The 23,015-nt window shown below is 42.3% G+C and overlaps 1 protein-coding gene across 6 annotated transcripts in view; it reads right to left on the bottom strand.

Annotated features, from left to right (window-relative positions):
* The window catches only part of LOC101159451 (triple functional domain protein), a 127,871-nt gene that overhangs the window by 93,177 nt on the left and 11,679 nt on the right, over positions 1-23,015 (bottom strand). For all 6 annotated transcript variants that reach the window (XR_013658722.1, XM_023960296.2, XM_023960297.2 and 3 more), the window contains exons 3-8: positions 17,066-17,180; positions 12,076-12,268; positions 9,898-10,002; positions 8,735-8,931; positions 3,837-4,035; positions 3,148-3,270 (exon numbers count right to left, since the gene is read on the bottom strand). Coding sequence is in view for 5 of the 6 variants with exons in the window: in XM_023960296.2 (XP_023816064.1) it covers positions 3,148-3,270; positions 3,837-4,035; positions 8,735-8,931; positions 9,898-10,002; positions 12,076-12,268; positions 17,066-17,180 (932 nt within the window). In the remaining variant the exon portion in view is untranslated. The remainder of the gene's footprint in view (positions 1-3,147; positions 3,271-3,836; positions 4,036-8,734; positions 8,932-9,897; positions 10,003-12,075; positions 12,269-17,065; positions 17,181-23,015) is intronic.

Consider the following 23,015-nt stretch of genomic DNA (forward strand, 5'->3'; position numbering starts at 1 on the left):
GTTCCCGACCCCTGCACTAAGGGATGGGTTAAAGTTCGGAGAACAGTTTGCCCATTGTCGGATTAAAAAAAAAAAAAAAAAAAAAAAAAAAAAAATCGAAATTTTTGCAAAGGAGCATGTTTAATTACGATTTGTAAAAAAAAAAAGTTCCTTGAAAAATGTCCAAGCTAGCTTTACGTCTGGCAGTAGACCTATATTTTCCCACAGAACTAATAACAAATTGTGATGAAAAGCTTCCTCATTAAAATGTTTAAGATTCCTCTTACAAACTATACGTTGTTTACATTTAGGAATTTTAGTGTTTTTGCAAACAGCAACAACACAATGATCACTTAAATCATTACAGAAGACACCAAGAGAAGAAAATGTATGGGGCACGTTTGTGAAAACAAAATTAATTAATGTGGACTAACATAGTAAGATTAATGGAATCACAAAATACTAATAGTTGCATTTAACCAGTCCCAGTTTAAATCACCAGCCATAAGAAATTCAGTGTAATTTATTTTAGTCAAAAGCTGCTGTAGTGAAAGTAATGCCTCTTTTGAAGTAAATGGAGCGGTAACATCCAACAACAGAAAAGAGAAAGTAATAGAAAAAGATTTTACTATTTCTACATTTAAAGCCAAAAATTCCAATTGTTTGCAGATCAATTGGGACAAAATAACAGAAGCATTGAATCTTGATTTGACATAGATAGCTACAACGCCTCCTCTTTTTGGCCTGTGATAAACATTGTACCCAGAAATGTTAATATCTTCATTAGTAATAGATTTAGTTGGAGCCAGTTTAGCTCGTGCTGGTTTGCGGCGCCTTCCGTCCGTGAAACCCGGGTTCGACTCCAGGCTGCTCCCTGTTCCCTTCTCTACCTCTGCCGGTTCCAAGCCCGGTTAGAGAAGGTTGCGTCAGGAAGGGCATCCGGCGTAAAACATTGCCAAATTTACCATGCGACTTGTTCGCTGTGGCGACCCCTGATGGGAGAAGCCGAAAGTGGAAGAAGAAGTAATAGATTTAGTTAACCAAGTTTCAGAAATTATAACAACATCTGCACCTGTAGATTTAACCCAAATTCTGACCAAGTCCATCTTTGGTAGGCTGCACACATTAAAATGAATATATTTGACACCAAACAATGATTTGAAATCAGAAACAGTCTGAGAATATTGCAGCTCAAGGCCAGGATTTGGCTGCACATTTCCAGACAAAAGGAGAAGTAAGACAATCAGCCTTCTCCCTTTCACATTTGGTTTAACTCAATGCTTAGACATAGTGAAGTCAGACAGAGCCCTCCACTGAGTGAATAAGGGACATATTCTTCAAGGATACACTGAAGCTTAAGCAGGTCTCTGGGCAAAGCAGGCATCACGTTTAAACCAGATTCTAACTGAGTTGGTGACTGTTCTGAACTCAGAAAAGCTACAGAGCATGTGCACAGTTAGTAAATACCTTTCAGATCAAGGTGATTTTCCCCTGCTAGAGGCCCAGAAAAAACTTCTCATCCCAAGATCCCAAAAGGCCAATAGGCATATAAATTAATTAAGTAATGACATCATCCACACATGTAAACACTTATCAGAAGTGAAAAGTACAGACCTCAGAATGAAAAAAAACTTCACAGGAGCAAAGTGCAGGCTCAGGTCTGTTAGCTACAGTGGAATATAGTAGGACAAGGCTCAGGCCAGTTACCTCCAGGAGGATGTTGCAGGCTCAGGCCAGTTACAGTCAGGACCATAAATATTTGGACAGAGACACATTTTTTCTCATTTCGTTTCTGTACGTTACCACAGTGAATTTGAAATAAAACTACTCAGATGCCATTGAAGTGCAGACTTTCAGCTTTTATTCCATGGGTTGAACAAAAAGATTGCATAAAAATGTGAAAAACTAAAGCATTTTTAAAGTTTAGCATTTTAGAAGTTTAGTCTTCAACAAGTGAAATGCTGCTCAATTGGGTTCAGATCAGGTGACTGACTGGGCCATTCAAGAATATTCCACTTCTTTGCTTTAATAAACTCCTGAGTTGCTTTGGCTGTATGTTTTGGGTCGTTGTCCATCTGTTTTATGAAACGCCGTCCAATCAGTTTGGATGCATTCACCTTGAGTGGGGTAAATTTTTATGCAATCTTTTTGTTCAACCTGTGGAATAAAAGCTGAAAGTCTGCACTTCAATGGCATCTGAGTTGTTTGATTTCAAATTCACTGTGGTAATGTACAGAAACTAAATTAGAAAAAATGTGTCTCTGTCCAAATATTTATGGTCCTGACTGTATGTATGTATGTAGGTATGTAGGTATGTAGGTATGTGTGTATGTCTGTCTGTCTGTTTGTATATACTTAAAATATAAAGTGTAACAAATAAAAAATAATAAAAAAACAAAAAGGGGTTTATACAAATTTACACCCTGATTATCTGAAGATTCATAACCTCTTTTTGTAATAGTAAAACCTGTCCAACACAAAAGGCCCTCAGCTCTCATCTGTTCGCTCAGTTGTTGGACAGAACAATTTAGAATGAAGAACAAAATGCTGTTACCAAAAGATGGTATGATAAGGAACCACCAACAGTAGAGGAGAGGATCACTATTACTCACAGTATTTACATTATGGAACAACTTTCATTCTCAATTTGAATTCAAACAGGTTTTTGAAATGTAGCCAAAATGGACAGAATATGGTGAGCCTGTTTAAACAAATTTTTGTAAGAGTCAACTTTTGTATTTATGACTTTTAAACTGTATTGGCAATTCATGTTGAAAAATGGTCCCCCTCATGAATTTCTTCTCCTTTCTTTATTTTTTTATTTATTGTATCTTTCCCTCCCCTTTCACTTTTTATGTTACTGTTCAATTTTGATTTAATGAAAAGGCATAAGCAATGTATATTTTATTTGTAAAACTGAATATGATTTGCTTTCTTAAGAAATATTAAATTAAAACTTTTTTTAAAAGCTTTGCGAGGACCTGCGGCCACTGACCATGGTGCTGACGCGATGGGATTTCTGCCCAGTGCTCTAAATGTCAAAATAAAAAAAATTCAATGAAGTGTGGGTTTACATGCTTGGACAATTGTATGTAGCAGCAGTGTGAAACAGCCTTAAGCAGACTGTAAGGGTAATACTTTGTCTGCATGTGTGACTGGTTTTCTCACCATGCAGTTCATTGCAAAGTGCTTGTGCTGCGTCTGCAGCTCCACGGCTTGGAGGTGGTTGTTACCGATATCTGTGTAGCCTGCCAGGAACAAACCCTTGTTGTGCATGATCCAATCAAACATCTGAGAAACACACACAACCAAGAAGATGTCAGCAGACTTTATGGAGAACACAAGCTGTATGTACAGTATGCAACACCCAGAATACAAAGACATGGACTGCCTCTGCTAAGAGTATCCTTTCAGGCTCTTCTACGAAACATCTCTGGCCTGTGGTGTCCTAGCAACAAACTCCTTCCACTGCAGCAGACCTAAGACTGCAGCTCTCTGCTGCTATTTTATTCTCCTCACTCAAACACAACCTCACTTCTTCTGGTTGCCTTTGTGGTTTCTGCTGCACCAATCATTAGCTAAACTGTCTGGGTTGCAGCAGGAGAAGTTGCATGAGAAATCCTCCATAGTCTTGCTTGCATTGTGTAAAGCCATTCTATCTCTCATGTCCTCGTCCTCTCATTTCAGCTCTTTAAATACACAGGGACTTAAAAAAATGTCTAAACTAGCAAGGTGGCATGTGAGAGCATAATGAACTGTGGTTAATATTTGCTCCTGTTGTGAAGTGCAGTTATAAATGTCCATTACGCTCCAACGCACTCCAGCTTTCACTCAGAGCCCCCCACACATGCACCCACCTTCTCAGCGTCCTGTTCGAACAGACGAAGCTGGAAGCACTGGTCCAATTTGAGCTTGCGGACATGCCAGGATTGGAGGATGTGCTGCCTGATGGAGTGCAGCTTGTCTAGCAGCTGGGTGATCCGCAGCACCAGGCTCTGGGTGTCTATGTTGCAAACGCTGTTGCCACTGCTGCTGCTGTGAATGCGCTGAAGCAACCTGGAAAGAGACTTTTGTTGGTGTTGTAGGTATTTCACTTCATAAAGCTGCAGATAAATCACCTCTTTGGTAGTCTTTGGCCAGATGACTGTTTTAGCTCCTGTCTAAATTTGGCAGGATTTTCCTGCATAATTATTTTTACTTAATCCTGAAAATTCTTTCAATTTTATCTTAGTAATTTGTGTAAATGCTGAACAGAAGAATACATTTTAGCACTAAAATTTGCATTTAAAATATGGAAATATATCAGTGGGTTTATTTACAGCGCAATTTGAATACTCTTACAGGAGATACAGTTCCTTCACATTTACTGGTTTTATGGCTTTTCTTCATTAGCTCAAAGGCCTGGCCTGATTCCTTTACCGTTTGTTCCTCTGATTGTGCAGATGAAAGCAGCAGCTGCAGTGACCAGAGGAGCCACAAGCTGCTAAGCTTAAGACAAATGTAAACTTGTGTAACTGAAATACTACTGTCCATGAAATGGATCCATCTGACAGGGAGATTGGTTTTTCTTTTCAAAATAAAGCAATGCGCTGAATTCTTTTGGTAAACTCAGATTTCAAAAATCTTGAACTTACTGATTCTTTGCTCTAGACAGAGCAAAGAAAGTAAGCAGGCTGTGCCTTTGGTATTACACAAGCGGTAACTTTCACAGGCTGGAAGGAAGCCAACCAGGAAGTAACAAATCGTTGCAGTGCCTGAAATGACTAGAGAGGCTGGTGCTTATAGTGAGCAATTTTCCGTTGAGTCCCCTGTTACAATAGTAATTTCACCCCTCAAATAAACACCTTTGATGCCTGGTGCTTGAACTTTTTATTACATCAATAGCGGCATATTTAATTCATTACACCCACCCAAAAAACTTAACAGAACAGAACAATATTCACTTCGAAGTCCATCGAGATGACTGTTGTTGTGATTTTGGGCTATACAAATAAAATTGAATTGAAAAAGTTGAATTATTGCAATTGTCTTTCCTGGAAATACCCAACTCACTCAGGGTTTTAACAACACAAACAGTAAAGTCCCACAATGGACTTCTAGTAACACAGGCAGGATCATATATATATATATATATATATATATATGTAAAAAAAAGGGTAAGTATTGTGCAGCCGCTGGACGTCCTCTTTCATTCTGTCCACCACCTCCTACACCGCCGTCTACCCCAGCTGAACCAGCTATGGATCCCTGCCAAATCCAAGTCGATGTGTTGAGCTTCACTTTCTGATGCCTGACAGACATGACCATCCAAACTGTAATTGTAAGGAGAAAAAAAATAGATTTTACTCAAAAAATATTCATATACTCTTTTGACAAAATCTTTTAAGAAAATGAGATTGTCTTTGAAAGAACATTTCAGTATTTCCTTTTCTTTAGATTGTCAACAGAAGAGGAGGCAGCATCAGCCATGTTTAACCTCTTCAGACCTGGTGTCCACATACATGGACATCACATTTTGGGTTCTACTACCACAGTAGTCCATTCTGCTCTGTGACTGTGGGTGAGGAATGTTAACTCAAATATTAGCCCGAGCCATTAGAGGTTAAAGAGAATATATTTAACTCAGCTAAGGGGAAAACAGAAAAGCTCCCTTAAATTGTAATCACAAAATAATATGGGATCATATGCCAACAGTTTTTTTTATTACCATGAAAACAAAATATGTAAATATGTTAAACACCAAGTACTTACCAATTAAGATTCATGATGTAAATATTAGTCCACCGTGGCGTTGCTGAGCTGGAGAGTTTAGCTAAAGCTGCTAGCGTTCGCATGAAGAGACCGGCCAGCGTACCAACATAAACCGTGGGCGTGGACAAAGAAAAACGGGAAGCAAAACGACTCAATCTGGTCCTGCCTCTTTTCCCCATTTATGGGACGTCTGAGTAAGGTGGAGTCAACTACAGCCAATATGGCTGGGACGGTGAGCAGACAATTTAGGCTTCCAGTTGGGGACTTTAGAAGTCTATGTGTGACATCAGAGATGATGCGTCTATTTTACATTTATATATACCTTATTCCAAAAGGCGCACTTAAAAGTCTTAGATTTTCTCCAAACTGTAGGGGGCGCCCTATGAGGCGGTACGCCTAATGTGTTGTCATGGGGCGTAGAAGAAAACGGCATGAGAATGGGGGAGAGAAGAGTGGCGTGAACAACATTGTTTACAACATGACTGAAGCACAGTTTAAACTGCAGCTATCAGCTACGCAGAGGAACATGGCAGCAGCTGCAGAGAATTCAAGAGGAATGAATCCATGGTTCACAAGTGGAGGTAGCTGGAAAACAAACTCCGACAGTCAAGATGGTGCAGCTGAGTTTCCATGGAAAAAAAGGTGAGTGACATGAAAGAGGCGCTGCTGACTTTCGAAATCCCGGTGAGTCACACGGTTGAGAAGAACGTAAGCAGCGCAGTAGAATACGCACAATGGGGAAGGAAAAGTCTGCTTTTATTGATGTGGGAGGCAGCCACAATTTGTGACTGGATTGTAGAGGCTTTGGCTTACCTTGCTTGGACTGCTTTATAAGTGCTAAAAAGCCGGCATCATTCTTGAGGAGCCGCACAGCAACGAGACAGACTCCGACAATTACAAAAGGGAACTTGACGTGTTTGATTTACCCCAGCTGTTTATTTCTATAAAGACGATGAGGACTTTGGTGGATTTTTGGATGCTGATTGATGACTGAAAAAATGAAAAATAAATCACAACCAACGCAGTTTTGCTCCCGCTGCGTTTTTTAAACGCACACACTAGTGTTGAGGAATGAGTGTGTCTGTGTGCTGAAGCCGGTATGTCTGCGCTCACGCGTTTGTAGGAAGGAGGGGGGCAGAGAGCTGAGTGTGTGTTACTCAGATACGGAGAACAGTAATAAAAAAGGTTTCCTCTAAAAAAACAGAGACTGGTTCTTTTATAAACCCGCTCTGGGGGCTTTGAGGGTCCGGAGAGGTGATCCGCTTTCGGCCCTGGAAAGGATCACCCCTGCGTCTTCCGACCACGGTCAGAAACAATATCGCAGCAAAGGTTGAACACCAACATGCATGTTTTACCAGAATGTGTTAACGTGCCCGCGCCCTAATACCCAATGCGCCTTTTGTATGTGTTGTATATAGATATATATACATACGGTGGTGGACAAAATTGTTTGTACCCTTCAGTTAAAGAAAGAAAGTCCTCAATGCTCATGACTTGAAATGTTCAGAAGTAACAATAAATTAAAATTTATTGAAAATTAAATAATCAAAATCATCAATTACTTTTGAGTTTTTGATTAACAGAATTACTTAAAAAAACAAACTAATGAAATAGGGCTGGACAAAAATGACGGTACCCATAACTTCATATTTTGTTGCACAACTTTTTGAGGCAATCACTGCAATTTAAGGGTTTGTGTACGGTTTCTGACGAGTGTCTTCTCCAAATGGCATGTTTCAGCTCCTTCCACTGATGTTCAATGGGATTCAGATCTGGGCTCATAGAAGGCCACTTCAGAATCGTCCAACGCTTTGCTCTGAGCCATTCTTGGGGTTTTGGCTTTGTGTTTTGGATCACGACTCGTTCGCTGTGGCGACCCCTGATGGGAAAAGCCGAAAGAGAAACAACAGTCCTGTTGGAAGACCCATGACCTGAGACTGAGACCAAGCTTTCTGACACTACGCAGCACATTTCTATCCAGAATGCCTTGATAATCTTGAGATTTCATTTGACCTTGCACAACTTCAAGACACCCTGTGCCAGATGCAGCAAAGCAGCCCCAAAACAGAACTGAGCCTCCTCCATGTTTCACAGTAGGGACAGTGTTCTTTTGGTTGGATGCTTCATTTTTGAGTCTACCAACATAGAGTTGATGTGCCTTACCAAAAAGCTCCAGTTTTGTCTCATCTGTCCAAAGGACATTTTCCCACAACGAAAAGAACACTGTCCCAACTGCGAAACATGGAGGAGAAACATTTGGAGAAGACACCCTTCAAACCTGAGACAACTGGAGCAGTTTGCTCATGAGTAGTGGGCCAAAATACCTGTGGACAGGTGCAGAAGGCTCATTGACAAATACAGAATCCGTTTCATTGCAGTGATTGTCTCATAAGGTTGTGCAACAAAATATTAAGTAATGGGTACCATCATTTTTGTCCAGCCCTATTTCATTAGTTTCTTTTTTTAAATAATTCTGTTAATCAACAACTCTAAAGTAATGGCTGATTTTGATTATTTAATTTTCAATAAATTTAAATTTATTGTTACATTTGAACGTTTCAAGTCATTTCAGTGAGCTTCGTGGACTTTCTTTCTTTAACTGAGGGGTACCAACAATTTTGTCAACCACTGTATATATACACTTTATGCCTTGTCGGTCTAATTTTCCCTCCCCCTCGTGGAGCACATAATCTATGTGAGTGACCCCATCATTGGCCTAATAGTTCTTTTTAGTACATTAGACTGTTCAGAAAGTGATGACAATAAATATTTTAGACATTTAACCATACAGTCATGCTCATGTAAAACCAGAGATGGCTATACATGAGCTTTATGGTAGTTCTTGTAGTAGTAAAGTTTCAAAAATAGAATTTTTAATTTTAATTTTCTTCTCAAAAAATCCCAGAATAAAAAGAGCATCATCATGACCATCATGCAGCAGGAACAAAGGCTGGAATTTCTAGTGGTCAAGTTAACTGATCATCTTTGCTGGAAACAGCTCTACCTTTGTCCTTCTGTGTTCAGTTCTTCTATGGGAGCTTTCATGACCTTCTTCTTTAGCGAGGCATGCTCCTCTATCATCAGCCTAGCCCCTTCCAGGTCTTGAGGAAAGTCTTTTCTTGACACAGTCTCCTGCATCTCCTCAAGTCGAGCCACCATCTGAGTGGCATGACCAGAGAACTCTTCAAACGCCACACGCACCTGAGCAAAAGACATAACGGGTGAAAAGTGATGATCTTGACTGTTAGGATCATTTCCACCTGTTCGTCTCTCCTTAGGTTCCACAACATCTTTTCTGTTCAAATATAACCTTTTGACACATCTGAATGTGTAGAACAGGGGACGGCAACCTGTACCACTGAAAGAGCCATTTGGATCAGTTTCCCACAGAAATGGAAGCACAGGGAGCCGCAACACATGGTGTGTTAGAAAAAATAGTTTCGTCGATATATTGCGTTAGTTCGTTTCGCGATACTTGTAATGATTTAAAATGCTGTCAGGATATTCATTTAATTATTTATGAGCGGGATGTTTTCTTTGATCTTTTGTCCATTTTCCACAACCTTGAATAGACTTTTCTGTCTGTCAAACACCCAGAGTTAAGATGAATGAGATGATGGAAACAAATTCACTTTTGATGCAGACTCCTTCTTTTTTTTCTTTAAATCCAGTAAACCCAATCAAGAATATTAATTTTATGCATGACAACTATTTTTAATAGGAAGCAGCTGCTAGTTTGTTGCAGGTCTGTAATCATAAGCGGAGAATCTAAGAACTTCTCCCGCCTCTCTACCTGTTCACATCCACTGCAGCTCCAAGTTGTTTTCCCCCGCGTGCAACCTCCCCCCCCCAAGACACAGACAGCGGAACATGGGGTAATCATGGCAGCACATTGACAGGATAGTAAGGACGCCATAACGCAAATTTAATTCAATTTACACGAAAATGGGTGGTTTTTTTCTAGGAAACAAAACAGATCACCGCTTTTTAGAAGAACTATCCATCCCATTACAGACTCTGGTCGGCGTTCACGCTGCTGTTTTCCTCCTACGGTGTTAAAGGCACCACAAAAATCTTAGAACATGATAGTTAGTAAACCACATAGAGCCGCAGGTTGCCCACCCCTAGAGTTATGAAGAGGTTCCAGTTTGTGAGGACCATGCTTACCTCTATCCACTCCTCGTGGTTGTAGTCCAGGCTGCCTTCGAAGTCCGCTGTAAGCTGGGAAGGGTCAACAACCTTAGTCAGGCCCTCTAGTGACACCATGGTGGTCTGGAAGAGCAAAGTGGGGAAGCAAGGATAGAGCCAAAAAACTGTTTCCTTCCTCTTTGCTTCATTTAAACACTGCTGGATATTTCAGACTCGGCAAAGATAGAAGGCTCATTGTTTTCATTAAGAGCAGAAATGTGATTTTCTTCTGCAACCATTTATTGCCAAAAACGTCATTTCATCAAAAGACCCATAACAAGCCTTAAATGTCTACTACCGAGCTTTGGTCCAGAAGTTGTGTTTTACAACAACGATCTGCACAGTTTGACTGCCTCCTCCACAGCACACCCCCACATATGCAGCCAGTGATGGTGAACATCAGTTTTGTGTAGGCCTCACTGCAGAGCCACTGCTGTCCTCAAGTTAAGGAGCAGCCTCCCTCACTGATGCTCCTCAGCATCTCGATGATCCTCTATTTGCTGCATAGAATAGCCAGAGTACCCCCCTCCCCACACCATATCCATTTCCCAACAACTATCAATATTCAGTTTCAATGGCTCTCTCAGCATTTTGACTTCACAGGTTGAAATCTTAACCAGGTCTGTGCAAAGTCTGGGGAGTTTTTGAGCATCTGGCTCCCTATGTATTTGCTCAAAAGGCAAAATAATAAAAATTGCTCCCACAGTTGATTTCTTCACACCAAGCTGCTTACCTACTGCAGATTCAGTCTTCTCATCCTGGAGCAGGTCAACAATTTGGTTTCTGGTGTCCTTACACAGCTCTTTGGTATTTGGTCGTTAAAACACTCACACTCCAAACCCCGCTATGGAGTGGAGTTTGGAGTGTGAGTGTTAGAGGTTGTGGACTGGTGTCTTTTATTTAGATAACCAGTTCAAACAGGTGCCATTAATACAGGTAAGGAGTGGAGGGCAAAGGATCCTCTTACAGAAGGAGTTACATGTCTGTGAGATTCAGAAATCTCACTTTTTTTGTAGGTGATCAAATAATATTATATATATAATAATATATATATAATAAATATTTTTCTATCATAATTTACAAATAAATTATTTAAAAAAAAAATCAGACAATGTGACTTTCTGGATTTTCTTTTCTCATTTTGTCTCTCATAGTTGAGGTATACCTATGATAACAATTACAGGTTATCAAAGTTCCCTCTAAGACAGTTAAGGGAGACTGGACGCCATCTTCAGCCTCAAACAGACCAGCTGGTAAAAAATTTTGTCTGACATCAAACTGCAGGCCAAAAAAGCCTGGAGACCTCCTCTGTACAGGACGCTGAGAACATTTCTGTGTGTGTTAATAACTGATGGAAGTGACGCTCATGTGACCTGACATCACAGCTGGACAGCTGTTGTTTGCTCTGTAGATAATCGGTATAATGTTATTATTGGCCTCCACTGGATCGTGTGGTATGTGTGAGCATCAGAACCATGGCAGTTATTTCCACACCACTGCAGCTTCAAGCAAAATGCACAGCTCAGAGCAAACATAAGAGATGAAGTTTTTGCAGTAAAAGGAAAAGAATCGGGTTCGATTTAGTATTCTACAGGGCATCTACATAAACTATGCCATTAAAATAATGAAAACCACTGTTGTTCTGCCTGATTTCACTTTAAAAAGTCTGCGCATAAATCAAAGTCTGTGAGAAAATCTCATAAGCTAGCTGTGAACATGTATTTACCACCTGACTGTCAAGCGTGTGATCTCACACATTTTTTCTGGCTGGCATTGTGCATGTTCACAGCCATACACAGAGCAAAATAATAAAAGGTGCTGACTGAATCACGGGCGGTTTTAGAAGCTCTTATCACAGCTCGGCTAATCATAAATGGGATCAAATTGTCTTCCTTCTGCTGTTACTGTGCATCACTTCAAACCCTGATACGTAAATGGTAAATACGTAAAATAAAAAAGCAAATGAAATAAAAAATTCAGACAAATTTTCATTCATCTTTGCATACATCTTCTAAATCCATTTCTTCTTGTCCAGGGTTGTGGCGATGCTGGGATCACCCTGGAGAGTTCTCCATAGCAAGGCCAAAAATCAAATCTTTAAAATGTTTGCAGAAACCCCAGAATCCATTGCTTTCTGATAAATAAAGCCCATCTTACCTCAAACTCAAATTTTGAGCTGCCGAAGTTGGTCCTCTGCTTTTCCCAGAAGTTGTCTGGTTTGATAATGAGAGCAACGTGGATGCAGGATGGGAAAGAGTCCTGCAGGACCTTCAGGAAAGGTTTGATGCTTTCCCACTTGGAACCACGCATATCAATGATGATGGTGAAGCCATGTTTACACACATCCTCACTGGAATGATGGAGGTCAGCAGAAGTGGAAGGATTTACAGAGGGGGAGGGAGGGAGAGAATAGAGAGTATGATCCAGTGGGAGAAGCAAAGAGTGAAACCAAACATTATACTGAAAGAGCCTACGCAGTGAAAACACCTCCCACACATTTGCCCACGCAGCTCCATTTGCATGGACACAAACCTGTGACAAATGGTTTTCTTTTATGTTCATGTTCATGTTCATGTGTGCATCAACAACCTCTAAAAAATGATTTAACACCTTTTACACATTTGAACCCCAAATCTGCTTTATTTACTCTATTCCTTTATTCAAACATCTTTAGCAAAAATATATTTTTTATTACCACTCAGCCTTCAGGCACAAACATGACTGCATTTATCTATTTTAGAACAAAGTAAAGAAACCCCTGTGTCTGTGTCCTCCTCATCTATCACTCCATTTCTAAAGACTTCCACCCTCCTTCAAACATCCACTCTTCTGTAGAGGATTGTCTGAAGACAGCCAGCACGCAGAGGAGCACAGTTGTTGGCTTTCCAAAAATAGAACATCTTTCTTCCTTAGACCTCAGAAAAATGATAAAGCATCGCAAAGCTGACAAAGAGTTTCAAGAACAAGTTCATTGAGAAAACAGAGATGATAAAGGACCGGAACGATTAGAGGAAGACAGAAAGAAGAAGACAGATCAAAGGAGAAGATGACGGCTCAGTTACCTGGGAGGTAAGAAGCTCTGGCCCTAAGTCACCGCTGCTGCTCCTACTCAGCTACTGCGACAGCTTTCACAAATGCACTCCCTCACTCACATATTTAAGTCCTCAGTCATTCGCGCCTTCTCAAACATGCGCTCTTTGTTCATGTTAATTCAGACAATCCGTCTTTTATCCATCGCCTCCTCTTTCGCTCCCTGTCCTGGCTCAGTCTGAACGTTCCTTCATCACTGCAGCTCTGACAGAGAAAAACCTGCAGCCAATAGCTGCAGTCCTGCAGGTCACGTGCTCACACCTCTTCTGGTTCTGCTGGGTTTCTCTCCTTCTGGAGCTGGCAGCTGACAACAATGACAACAATGCGCACAACTACACAAACGCACAGACATGCTCATACATAGAACCCGTCCGGGAAGATAAATACATTTTTATTGATTATTTATGGCCCGCCGCAGCAGTCACTGCCTGCAAGTGATGCGGCTAGGGGGAATGCCATAGGAGATGCGTACACTCTGGTTCTTCTTAATTGTGTTCCTTAACTGAGCTGTTCAATTGCAGAAATGTGGGTGTCCCACCTGGAGGACACACATGTGGACTAAATCCTGCACCACTCAAGCAGATCACGCCACTTGGTTATGCAGTGAAATGTTTCAAGGAAGTAGATTTTAGGTCCAATTGCTCAACTTTAAGTGATTTAGCAAAGAAAAAAAATAGATAAAATATAAAAGTTATACTTAGGAATTCCTGCTGTAACATTTGAACCCAGGACATTTTGACAAAATGACATAAAGAGAATGTACTTTGAGCATCTGCCACTTATAAAATTTGTCAAGACTTTTAACAATACACAGCGTGATGGGTGCACAAATATGGCTTGATTCTTCACAACATTTGAATAGAAATCAGGTGTTTCTGTTGTGACAGCATGTAGATTTGATCATTTGATGACTACACAAAAATGAGAACGTACAAATGAGGTAAACGCTGCGGCGGCGGCACCACCACCACCACCACCAACAACAACAACAACAACACCAACAACAACAACAACAATAAGAAGCTAACACTATGGCTAACCCAGAAGAAGGGCCCGGCTCGGCTTTAGCCACAATACTCGGAGAAATACGCGATTTCCGCCAAGAATTCCAAGACTTCAAGTCGGATCTGGCGAGTATCAATAACAAAATAGCTGAAGCTGAGACCCGAATTAATAATTTTTTTTTTTTATTGATTCAGAACAAAGGTGACATACAGCAAAAGAACAAGGAACAATAAACTGTACATCAAATGTTCAAAGTAAACGCCGGGGGAAATACAAGCAAGAAAATTAACTTATGTTAAATTATAAAGCTGAACAAGGTGATACCTTTTGATTGCTTTTTTGTTTGTACTGGGAGAAATGGAATGTAAGTAACATCTAATTTGAGCTAGTAAATCAAGAAAATTAAGAGCTTTAGTGCTGAATTTAGATTTGGGAATATAATACTTGGTTAATAAAATCAGAAGATTTATTAAATAAAATTGAGATAGAAATGTATTATCATAGTTAACGTAACCAAATAAGATGTTTTTCCATGTTAAGGTAAAATGTGGATAAATTTGATTTTTTATCAAGTTTGTTAATTCGTCCCATATTTTTTCAGTGTACTTGCAGGTTCAAAAGAAATGCACAGTTTCCTCAAACTGAGAACAGAAAGAACAGTTTTTATCAATATCCCTTTTTAGCCTTTGCATCTACTGATTTGTTGGATAAAACCTATGAATGATCTTGAATGAAACCTCTTTCACTTTGTTGTTTATGAGATATTTCTTTGGCAGAAGCCAAACTTTTTCCCAACACACCGAATTGATAAAGTGGAAGACCGAGTACAAAACGTGGAGCAGGTAATGCTAAAGATGCTAAAGATTGTCAGCGAACAAGAAGAGAAACTTGTGGACCAGGACGGTCGGGCCAGGAGAAAGAATTTAAGACTTTGCAATGTTCCTGAGGGAGTGGAGAGATCCTCCATGCAGGAATTTGTGGAAAAAACACTAAAAGACTGTTTAAATCTCCCTCAAGACACCACCAATCTGGGCAAAGAGAGATCACATCGGGCCTTGGGTGCAAAGAGGACCGGAACAGAAACTCCCCGCTCGATACTGATACTGTTTGCCAGCTTCACTACCAAAGCCTGGGCAAAAAAGACTGTTCTTCTGAACGGAAGGAGAATATATTTTGACCAGGATTATGCCCCAGCCATTCTACGGAAACGGAAGGACTATGCTGAAGCAAAGAAGGCTTTGAAACAAAAAAACATCAGATTCCAGACCCCATAACCAGCCAAACTGAGGGTCTTCTACCAGGATGGAACTGTGCTCTACTCTACTGCAGAGGAGGCGGCCACAGACATGAAAACCAGAGGCTTCCAGGTCAGCGAAATTACACCGAGGGAAACTCTAACGGAGCAGCTGTCCCGAACAGCCTGGGAGACGATGGCAACACAGCAGCAGCAGCGGGATACAGAGGAGCACCGAGAGGAAATCATCCGCAAGAAGCTTCTGATCTTTAGGTGGCGTTCCCCCCCTTCTGCAGAGGATCAATGAGGACAAACTGTCCTATTAAAGTCTGTGAGTACTTTTCCCCTAACAGCTGAATGTATGAAAGAAGAGAGACAACGGAGAAATGAGTGTTAAAAACATAATCAGGGGCCCTTATCCCAGGAGGAAGGGTTTTCCCCTATTGGTAGGACTTGAACAACATCCAAGTCATGGTCTGACAGGAATGACCCCAACCTTGGAATCACGTTCTTTACTTTTTTGTTACTACTGTTCTTTGTTCTTGTTCATTAAGGGAGTTGACCAGTCAAGAAGTTATCTATATTTTGAAATGTGTAATTTTTTTCCAGAGTTACGAAAGGTATTAAAGTTATTTCTTTTAATGTTAATGGACTCACCCTATGAAGCGTAGCAGAGTGCTAACTAAGATGAAGAAAGAGCAAGCACAAGTGATGTATTTACAAGAAACTCACCTAAATGATGAGGAACATGGAAAATTAAATAAAATGGGCTATACAAATATGTTTTTCTCCTCATGCAAATCTGGCCGTAGGCGAGGCGTGGCGATATTAACCTCCAAAGATTTGAATTTTGAAAAGTCTTTTGAGATTAAGGATATAGAAGGTAGGTTTGTTTTGGTCCGGGGAATGATAGATGGTTATTTAATTACATTCATGAATGTATATGCACCACCAGGAAGCGACTTTAGTATCTTTAAAAAAGAATATTAATATAGTGGTAACAGAAACCCAATGTCTATTGATTTGTGGTGGACAATGGATACAATGGAGTGCCGTGCCGCTTTCTATACGGCCGTGTGAAACTAGTGCTACGGAAGCTCTGGGGAGCCAAAAATGCGCCATTACACAAAAATTCGTTTCAGTTCTTTTTTAAATCAGCCATAACAAAAAATTTGAATTAATTTATTCAATCGATTTTTCGCCCAGGCCTAACTAGAGGTAAGACTATTTTTACAGTTGCAAACACTGCTGGGGCTATTGCTAGAGCTGGGCAATATGGCCAAAAATTTAAATCTTGGATTTTTTGCATAATAAAATCAATTATCGGTTTTAATTGATTTTTTACTCCCTACTTTTACTTTAACAAAAATGATAAATAACAGTGTATATTTGACAAATACTATTGTATTTTAACATCTCCTGTGGAAATATCTTCAAATACACTTTTAAAACCGTTATGGTTCCTGAACAGTGCTTGAACAGGTTCTTTCCAGAAACACTAAAGTGTGGTGAAGCAAAGTGACAGGCTGAAGGAGAGATTGATCCAGGGTGTATTCATTTGTGCTTCAACCACTTTAAGTAAAACTGAAGATTATGTAATCTAAATTAGATCATTAACCTTAATTTCATGTTATAGAGTTAAAGAAGTGTTCAATAAAACTCAGCCTTGTGGAAAGAAAGAAATTTTCTTTTGTTCATTCAGGTACTGATTAAATTAGTCCTTTTTAAGGGGGTGTCCTCATTTATGCTAAGTACTGTACCCTCACCCCCGAGTGGCACACATGCACTGACATGCATTTGATAAGTAGTAAAGCCTACCTTGGGATACTGTAGAGGTAGGCCACCAGTCTCCTCAGGTCATCTGCCCGTATTCGGTCATGGTTGGTGCGTGATGGGAATGTTAACACAGGACCCCCCCGTTTGTCTCTTCCACCTGAAGCGACACACATAGCAAAAACAATCAAACTTCCATTTATGAAACTGTGTTGAGGTGGGTGGAGCACACACTAGCCAATATGCATCAGTGTCAATAGATGTTAGATTAGAATATACAGCGGTATTTGAAAGTATTTGAAACACTTTTTACTTGCTACATTGGTACGGTGGCGGCATGCTGCAAGGCAGTTACTGAGAAGACAGTAGCTAAGAAGGTACAAATAGATTGTCTGGAAAACTGTGAGAAGCAATGTGTATCACGATAAGAGTTGTTTTAATGAGCCTCCATTAATCCCACCACATTTCAATGCATTGCTGTGTCTCATTGTCATAGTTGCTACCTTTCAACTGCATTTACATCCCATAACGCCCAGCTAAGGAGGCCATTTTGGTCAAGACTTTTCCCCCTCCGAGTATGGAGCCTAATGCGACTGAGAAAACTCTGAGTGAACCACAGCACAGTCCGATTGGAAACGAACAGAGACCACCTCGAAAGATGGGTCAGGGACCAGTTTCTGGTCCCGGGTCCCCTTGGCTGTTTTCAGACTGAAAATGTGTTCTGGATCATCAGGGGAAACAAACTGGTTCATTTTAAGTAAACCCAAATGTGTCCCGTCTGAATACACCCTTAGACACTTGCAGCCTAGCTACACCCCTCTTGTGAGGGATACCAATCACCAACAGACGGATCAAGAGGTGGTTTTCTGGAGCTGGGGAGGCTCTCGGTGACCACTTAAGTGCGAATGGTTGGGTCGCATGGGAAAGATTTTGAGGGGGTGGTGGGCTGTACGATAGAATATTTGAAATTTTGCATGGATCTGGTTCTCCCTGTCAGAACTGTGACGTTGACATGTTCTCCCTCCCATGGCAAAGGTGGATAAAGGTGGAAAGATTTCATGTAATCCATGGACACCAGTGAAGATCACAAATCATTGAAGAAAAAAGGTTCAGAGCACTGTCCTGTAGGGCTGTGACGGTGGGGGATCACCATGGTGATCAAAAAGCAGAGGGCGCGGTGTCGCGGTTAACCGCACGTCCACCCCCCCCCCATCCCCCGTCAATCACAAAATCCCCCAGCGCCGCAATACAAATGAATAAAATTACAACACAGTATTCTTTATTAACAGATAACAGTAACAACTAACTACTACCTATCTAACTAATGAACTAATTATTTAGGTGTTGTAGAATAACTATGTGTATGTGTGTCAGCGCGCTGCATGTGTACGAAGGAGTGCGCAGATACATATTATATATGTCAGGGTTACTGACAGAAAAAGTATGCATTATCACTTTTTAACGCAGGCCATGGAAGCCTGAACCGTCCAAAGCGAAGTGGAGGACGGTTGCTTCCACCAAGTGCGTTAAAAAGTGATAATGCATACTTCGAAGGCTATTAACCCGCTTATACCATGGTCACTTACAAAAGAAATAAATATTAACCAGTTTTTAGTCCTTAATTCTTGTTTTTTTTTCCCAATTTGGATCGCTTTTCTCACAAAAAGTGAACTATTTGTTACTTGGTGCCGCACCGTGGTGTACGCGCCGCAAAAGTCCCAGCTGTGTTTAAGTCACACTTTGTAGTCTAGACTACAAGCAGACAAACATTCACCTTGAGAGTAGCACCATTTTCTAAAGTATTAACAATACAGCTCATGTCTGGGGTCTAAGGTTTTAATTAAATTAAAAAAAAAACTCTTCTCCATGGTATATATGGGTACCATGTCTTTGGCTATATGCAAATGTGTCCCACGAGATCTTAACTGGAGCTGTGACGGTGTGGGACTTTTGATCACCAAGCTGATGAAGCAGCAGGAGTCGCGGTAAACCCCAGCCCCCAACACACAAAATCCTCAGGCGTGCGTGTCCCGCATTCAAGAAAAAGCACGCAGCTTGTAATGGAAAAGAATACAATGGAAATTAATAATTGGAATGCATTCAATTTGCTGAATTTCCTCGCGAGACGGAAACTTCTGCTGTAGAATGAGAATGTGTATGTGCTTATGAAACCGCGCGCGTGTGCGTGTGTGTGTGTGTGAGAAGAGGGAGTGCGTGCAGCGTAGTGGGAGTGAAGGAGAACACTAATAAAAGGTTTCCCCCAGAAACCCTTGAAGTCTGAACACAGGACTAGCAGAAAAAGTAAATAATCAGCAAAGATGAATGTGTCTAATGTGTTTATTATAGTACCAATCACGCACCATATGCAGAACAAATAAAAAAACAAGGTCATCACCGCGGTGATGCGGTTTTCGTCACACCCCTATTGTCTTTAGGGGTCCAGATGACGCCACTCAATGTTAAAGTGACTTGGATAGCACAAGGGTTAAAACCTGCAAAAGGGGGGTCAAAGACACCTACAGGAGAATGCTGAAAAACAACATGCTGGAGGTCTGCATAGCATGAAAGCTATCACTGGCTACAGCAGAAAAGGTGGCAGTCTGGAAGACAGGAGCCTGGAGAGAGCCAGAGAGCTGAACCTTTTCTTCAACTGAATTAACACCCCCTTTCCTCAAGTCACCTTCAATCACCCGGGCCCCTCCTTCAGCCTTCCTGATCACCATTCAACCTCTCCCTCCTTGCATAGCCCTTCATCCCCTTCAACAGGTCCCAGCCATCACCCTCCTTCCATCACTGCCGATCAGGTGAGCAGGGAGCTGAGACAACTTCACACCAGGAAGGCACCCAGTCCAGACCAGGTGAGCCCACAGGTCTACGCTGATGAACCGGGCAACCCTCTTTAGCAGATTTTTTAAACTGTGCCTGCTGCTGGGGAAGGTGGCTTCTTTGTGGGAACCCTCCTGCATTGTTCCTGTGCCTAAGAAAAGTCGCCCCAGTGAGCTGAAGGACTACAGGTTAGTTGCCCTAACATCAAACATCATGAAGACGCTTGATCGACTGGTCCAGCAGCTTTTGGGAACCCAGGTGCAGCATGGAAAGGACCCTCTCCAGTTTGCCTACCAGGCCAAGGTGGGAGTGGAGGACAGCATTTTCTACCTACTCCACCCGACCCTCTCTTACCTGGATCTGGGGACTGCACTGTGAGGATGCTGGTTTTTAGAGAGATAGAGAGTGTTTTATTAATCCCGATGGAACTTGCGGCTGCCGAATATGCTCCTTTGGTCAGTGAAGAGTCTGTGTAGGGGATGATCAGTGTTCTTCATTATGCTGTCCAGTTTGGACAGCATCCTCCGCTCTGCCACCACCTCCACTGTCTCTAGGTTTCGCCCCACCACACAGCCTGCCCTCCTGATCAGGCGATTCAGTTTTTTTATGTCCTTTTTGTTCGCGCACCTTCCCCCCAACACCACCGCATAAGACAGGGCACTGAAAACAACAGATTGATAAAACATAAAAAGGAGTTCTGAACAGACATTAAAAGAGGCGATTCTTTTCACGAAGTATAACCTGCTCTGCCCCTTCCTGTATATGGAGTCCATGTTTGCCGACCAGTTCAGATTCTTGTCCAGGATGACTCCAAGGTATTTGTAGTTTCCACTTCCTCCGCCCTTGCTGCATCGATGATGATGTGTTGAACCGCGGCAGGTGTTCGACAGAAGTTCAGCACCATCTCCTTTGTCTTGGTACCACCAAGACAGGTTCAGGTGGGGGCAGCTTCGTTGGCTCCAGTGCACAAATTCCTCCCCCAGCTGGCTGTACTCCTCCTCCTCACCCTTGATACACGCCACATTTGCTGTGTCATCCGAGAACTTTTGCATGTGGCATGCATCAGAGTTGTAGTGGAAGTCAGCGGTGTAGAGGGTAAAGAGGAGAGGTGAGAGCACTGTGCCCTGTGGAGCCCCCGTGCAGCCAGTCAGTATGGAGGAACTGCAAATCCCCATTCTGACAAATTGTGGCCTTTTTGTCAGATAGTCTGTTACCCATGACACCAGTTTTGAGTTCACACCAAAGAAGAGGAGCTTCTGCTGGAGAAGGAGGGGCTGGATTGTATTAAAAGCACTGGAAAAGTGAAGAAAGATCATTCTCATAGCACAGCCCCCCGTGTCAAGGTAGGAGATGGCCCGGTGTAGAAAATATAGGACGGCGTCCTCAACTCCTACCTTTGGCTGATAGGCGAACTGGAGAGGGTTCTCATCACTGGGGTCTTCATGACATGCGAGGTGAGGGCAACTGGCCTGTAGTTGTTCAGCTCAATGGGGCAACTTTTCTTGGGCACAGCAACAATGCATGACGTTTTCCAAAGCGATGGGACCCTCCCCAGCTGCAGGTTATAAACCTGCTGTAGGGGGTCTCCTAGTTCTGCAGCACAGGCCTTAAGGAGCAGTGGACAGACCCGGTCTGGGCCAGCTACCTTCCTGGGGTGGAGCCGTCTCAGCTCCCTGCTCACTTGATCAGCAGTGATGGAAAAGGAGTGATAGTTAGGACTTGATGACTGAGATGGGGGCTGGGGGGGCAGAGGCAAGACGGTTGGGGAGGCCAATGGGTCACTGCAGCACCAGGGAGCAAGCAGCATGGAGGCAGCCTGGGGGAGCTGAACCGGTCGAAGAAAGCATCGAGTTCGTCGACTCTCTCCTGACTCCCGCTTGTTCCATTGCCCTCTTTTTTGCTGTATCCAGTCATAGTCTTCATGCTGTTACAGACCTCACGCAGTTTGCTTTCCTACAAGTCATCTCTAGCTTCTTCCTGTGTGCTTCTTTGGCCTACCTCATGCAGACCTTTAGTTCCTGTTGGACCTTTCTCATCTCCTCCCAATCTTTGCTCCTGAAAGCCCTCTTCTTCCTGTTCTGAACTGCCTTGACTTCCCTGGTAACCCAGGGTTTGTTATTAGAGAAGCACTTGACAGTTCTGACAGGCACCACCAAGTCCACACAGAAGTTCATATAGTCTGTCATGCAGCCTACAGCTCCCTCAATGTCATCCCCATGAGACCCAATCAGTTCTATCCAGTCTGTGCACTCGAAGCAGCTTCTGTGGCCTCCTCAGCTCCAGCAGACCATCTCCTGACCTGTCTGGTGGTGGCCGCCTGCCTCTTCACAAGAGGTGTGTAGCTAGGCTGCAGGTGTATGAGATTGTGGTCAGATTCTCCAAGGGGGGGGAGAGGGGCAGCTGAGTATGCTTCCAGAGTGTTTGCATACAGAAGATCAATAGCTCTATTTTTTTTGTGAGGCAGTCGATATATTGGTGGAAAGTGGGCAAAGTGGTTTCCAGGGATACATGGTCAAAATCACCAGAAATAATGATGAACGCACCTTGTTACTTGGACTGTAGTTCTGTGGTTGTGTTTAAGGGTTTGACGATAAACGCATCACCGCGGGTGATAAGTCATCACCGCACATGTTTTTTTTTGGGACAATATCATGCTGCGGCACCGGGACATTTGCTGCTTCATCACTGCAGTGATCAAAAATCCCACACCGTCACAGCTGCAGTTGTGTTGTATATTGTCTCCTGTGCTTCCGCTCTCGGAGGAATGTAAACACAATGACGTGGAAAAACTCTCACATGGGATGTAATAGGGTCTTCTGCCCACCGCTAGCAGCTCCAGATTACGGTCACAGATCAACTTTTTGACGGTCTGATGAATCAGATGACACCATCGTCTGTTGGCAAACAGGATGAGGCCACCCCCTTTCCGCTGGAGTCTGGGTCACGATCTGCTCACACGGCGGTAAAGCCGGGCAGATCCACGTTAAAATCCGGCACATAGCTGGTTACCCAGGTCTCGGTGGAGGCTGCTCTCCATGTAGCAGCGTTGTGTCTTGACCTGTCCAGTAAACACGTCTGTCTTGTTAGACAGGGCATTAACATTTCTCATATTAATGGAGGGGATGATTGGTTTGAAATGCCGCTGGTTAGCCGCCTTAGCCTTCAGCCT

Source organism: Oryzias latipes, chromosome 11 (genome assembly GCF_053564925.1).
Source record: "Oryzias latipes strain Hd-rR chromosome 11, Olatipes_Hd-rR_3.1".
Taxonomy (NCBI): Eukaryota; Metazoa; Chordata; class Actinopteri; order Beloniformes; family Adrianichthyidae; genus Oryzias; species Oryzias latipes.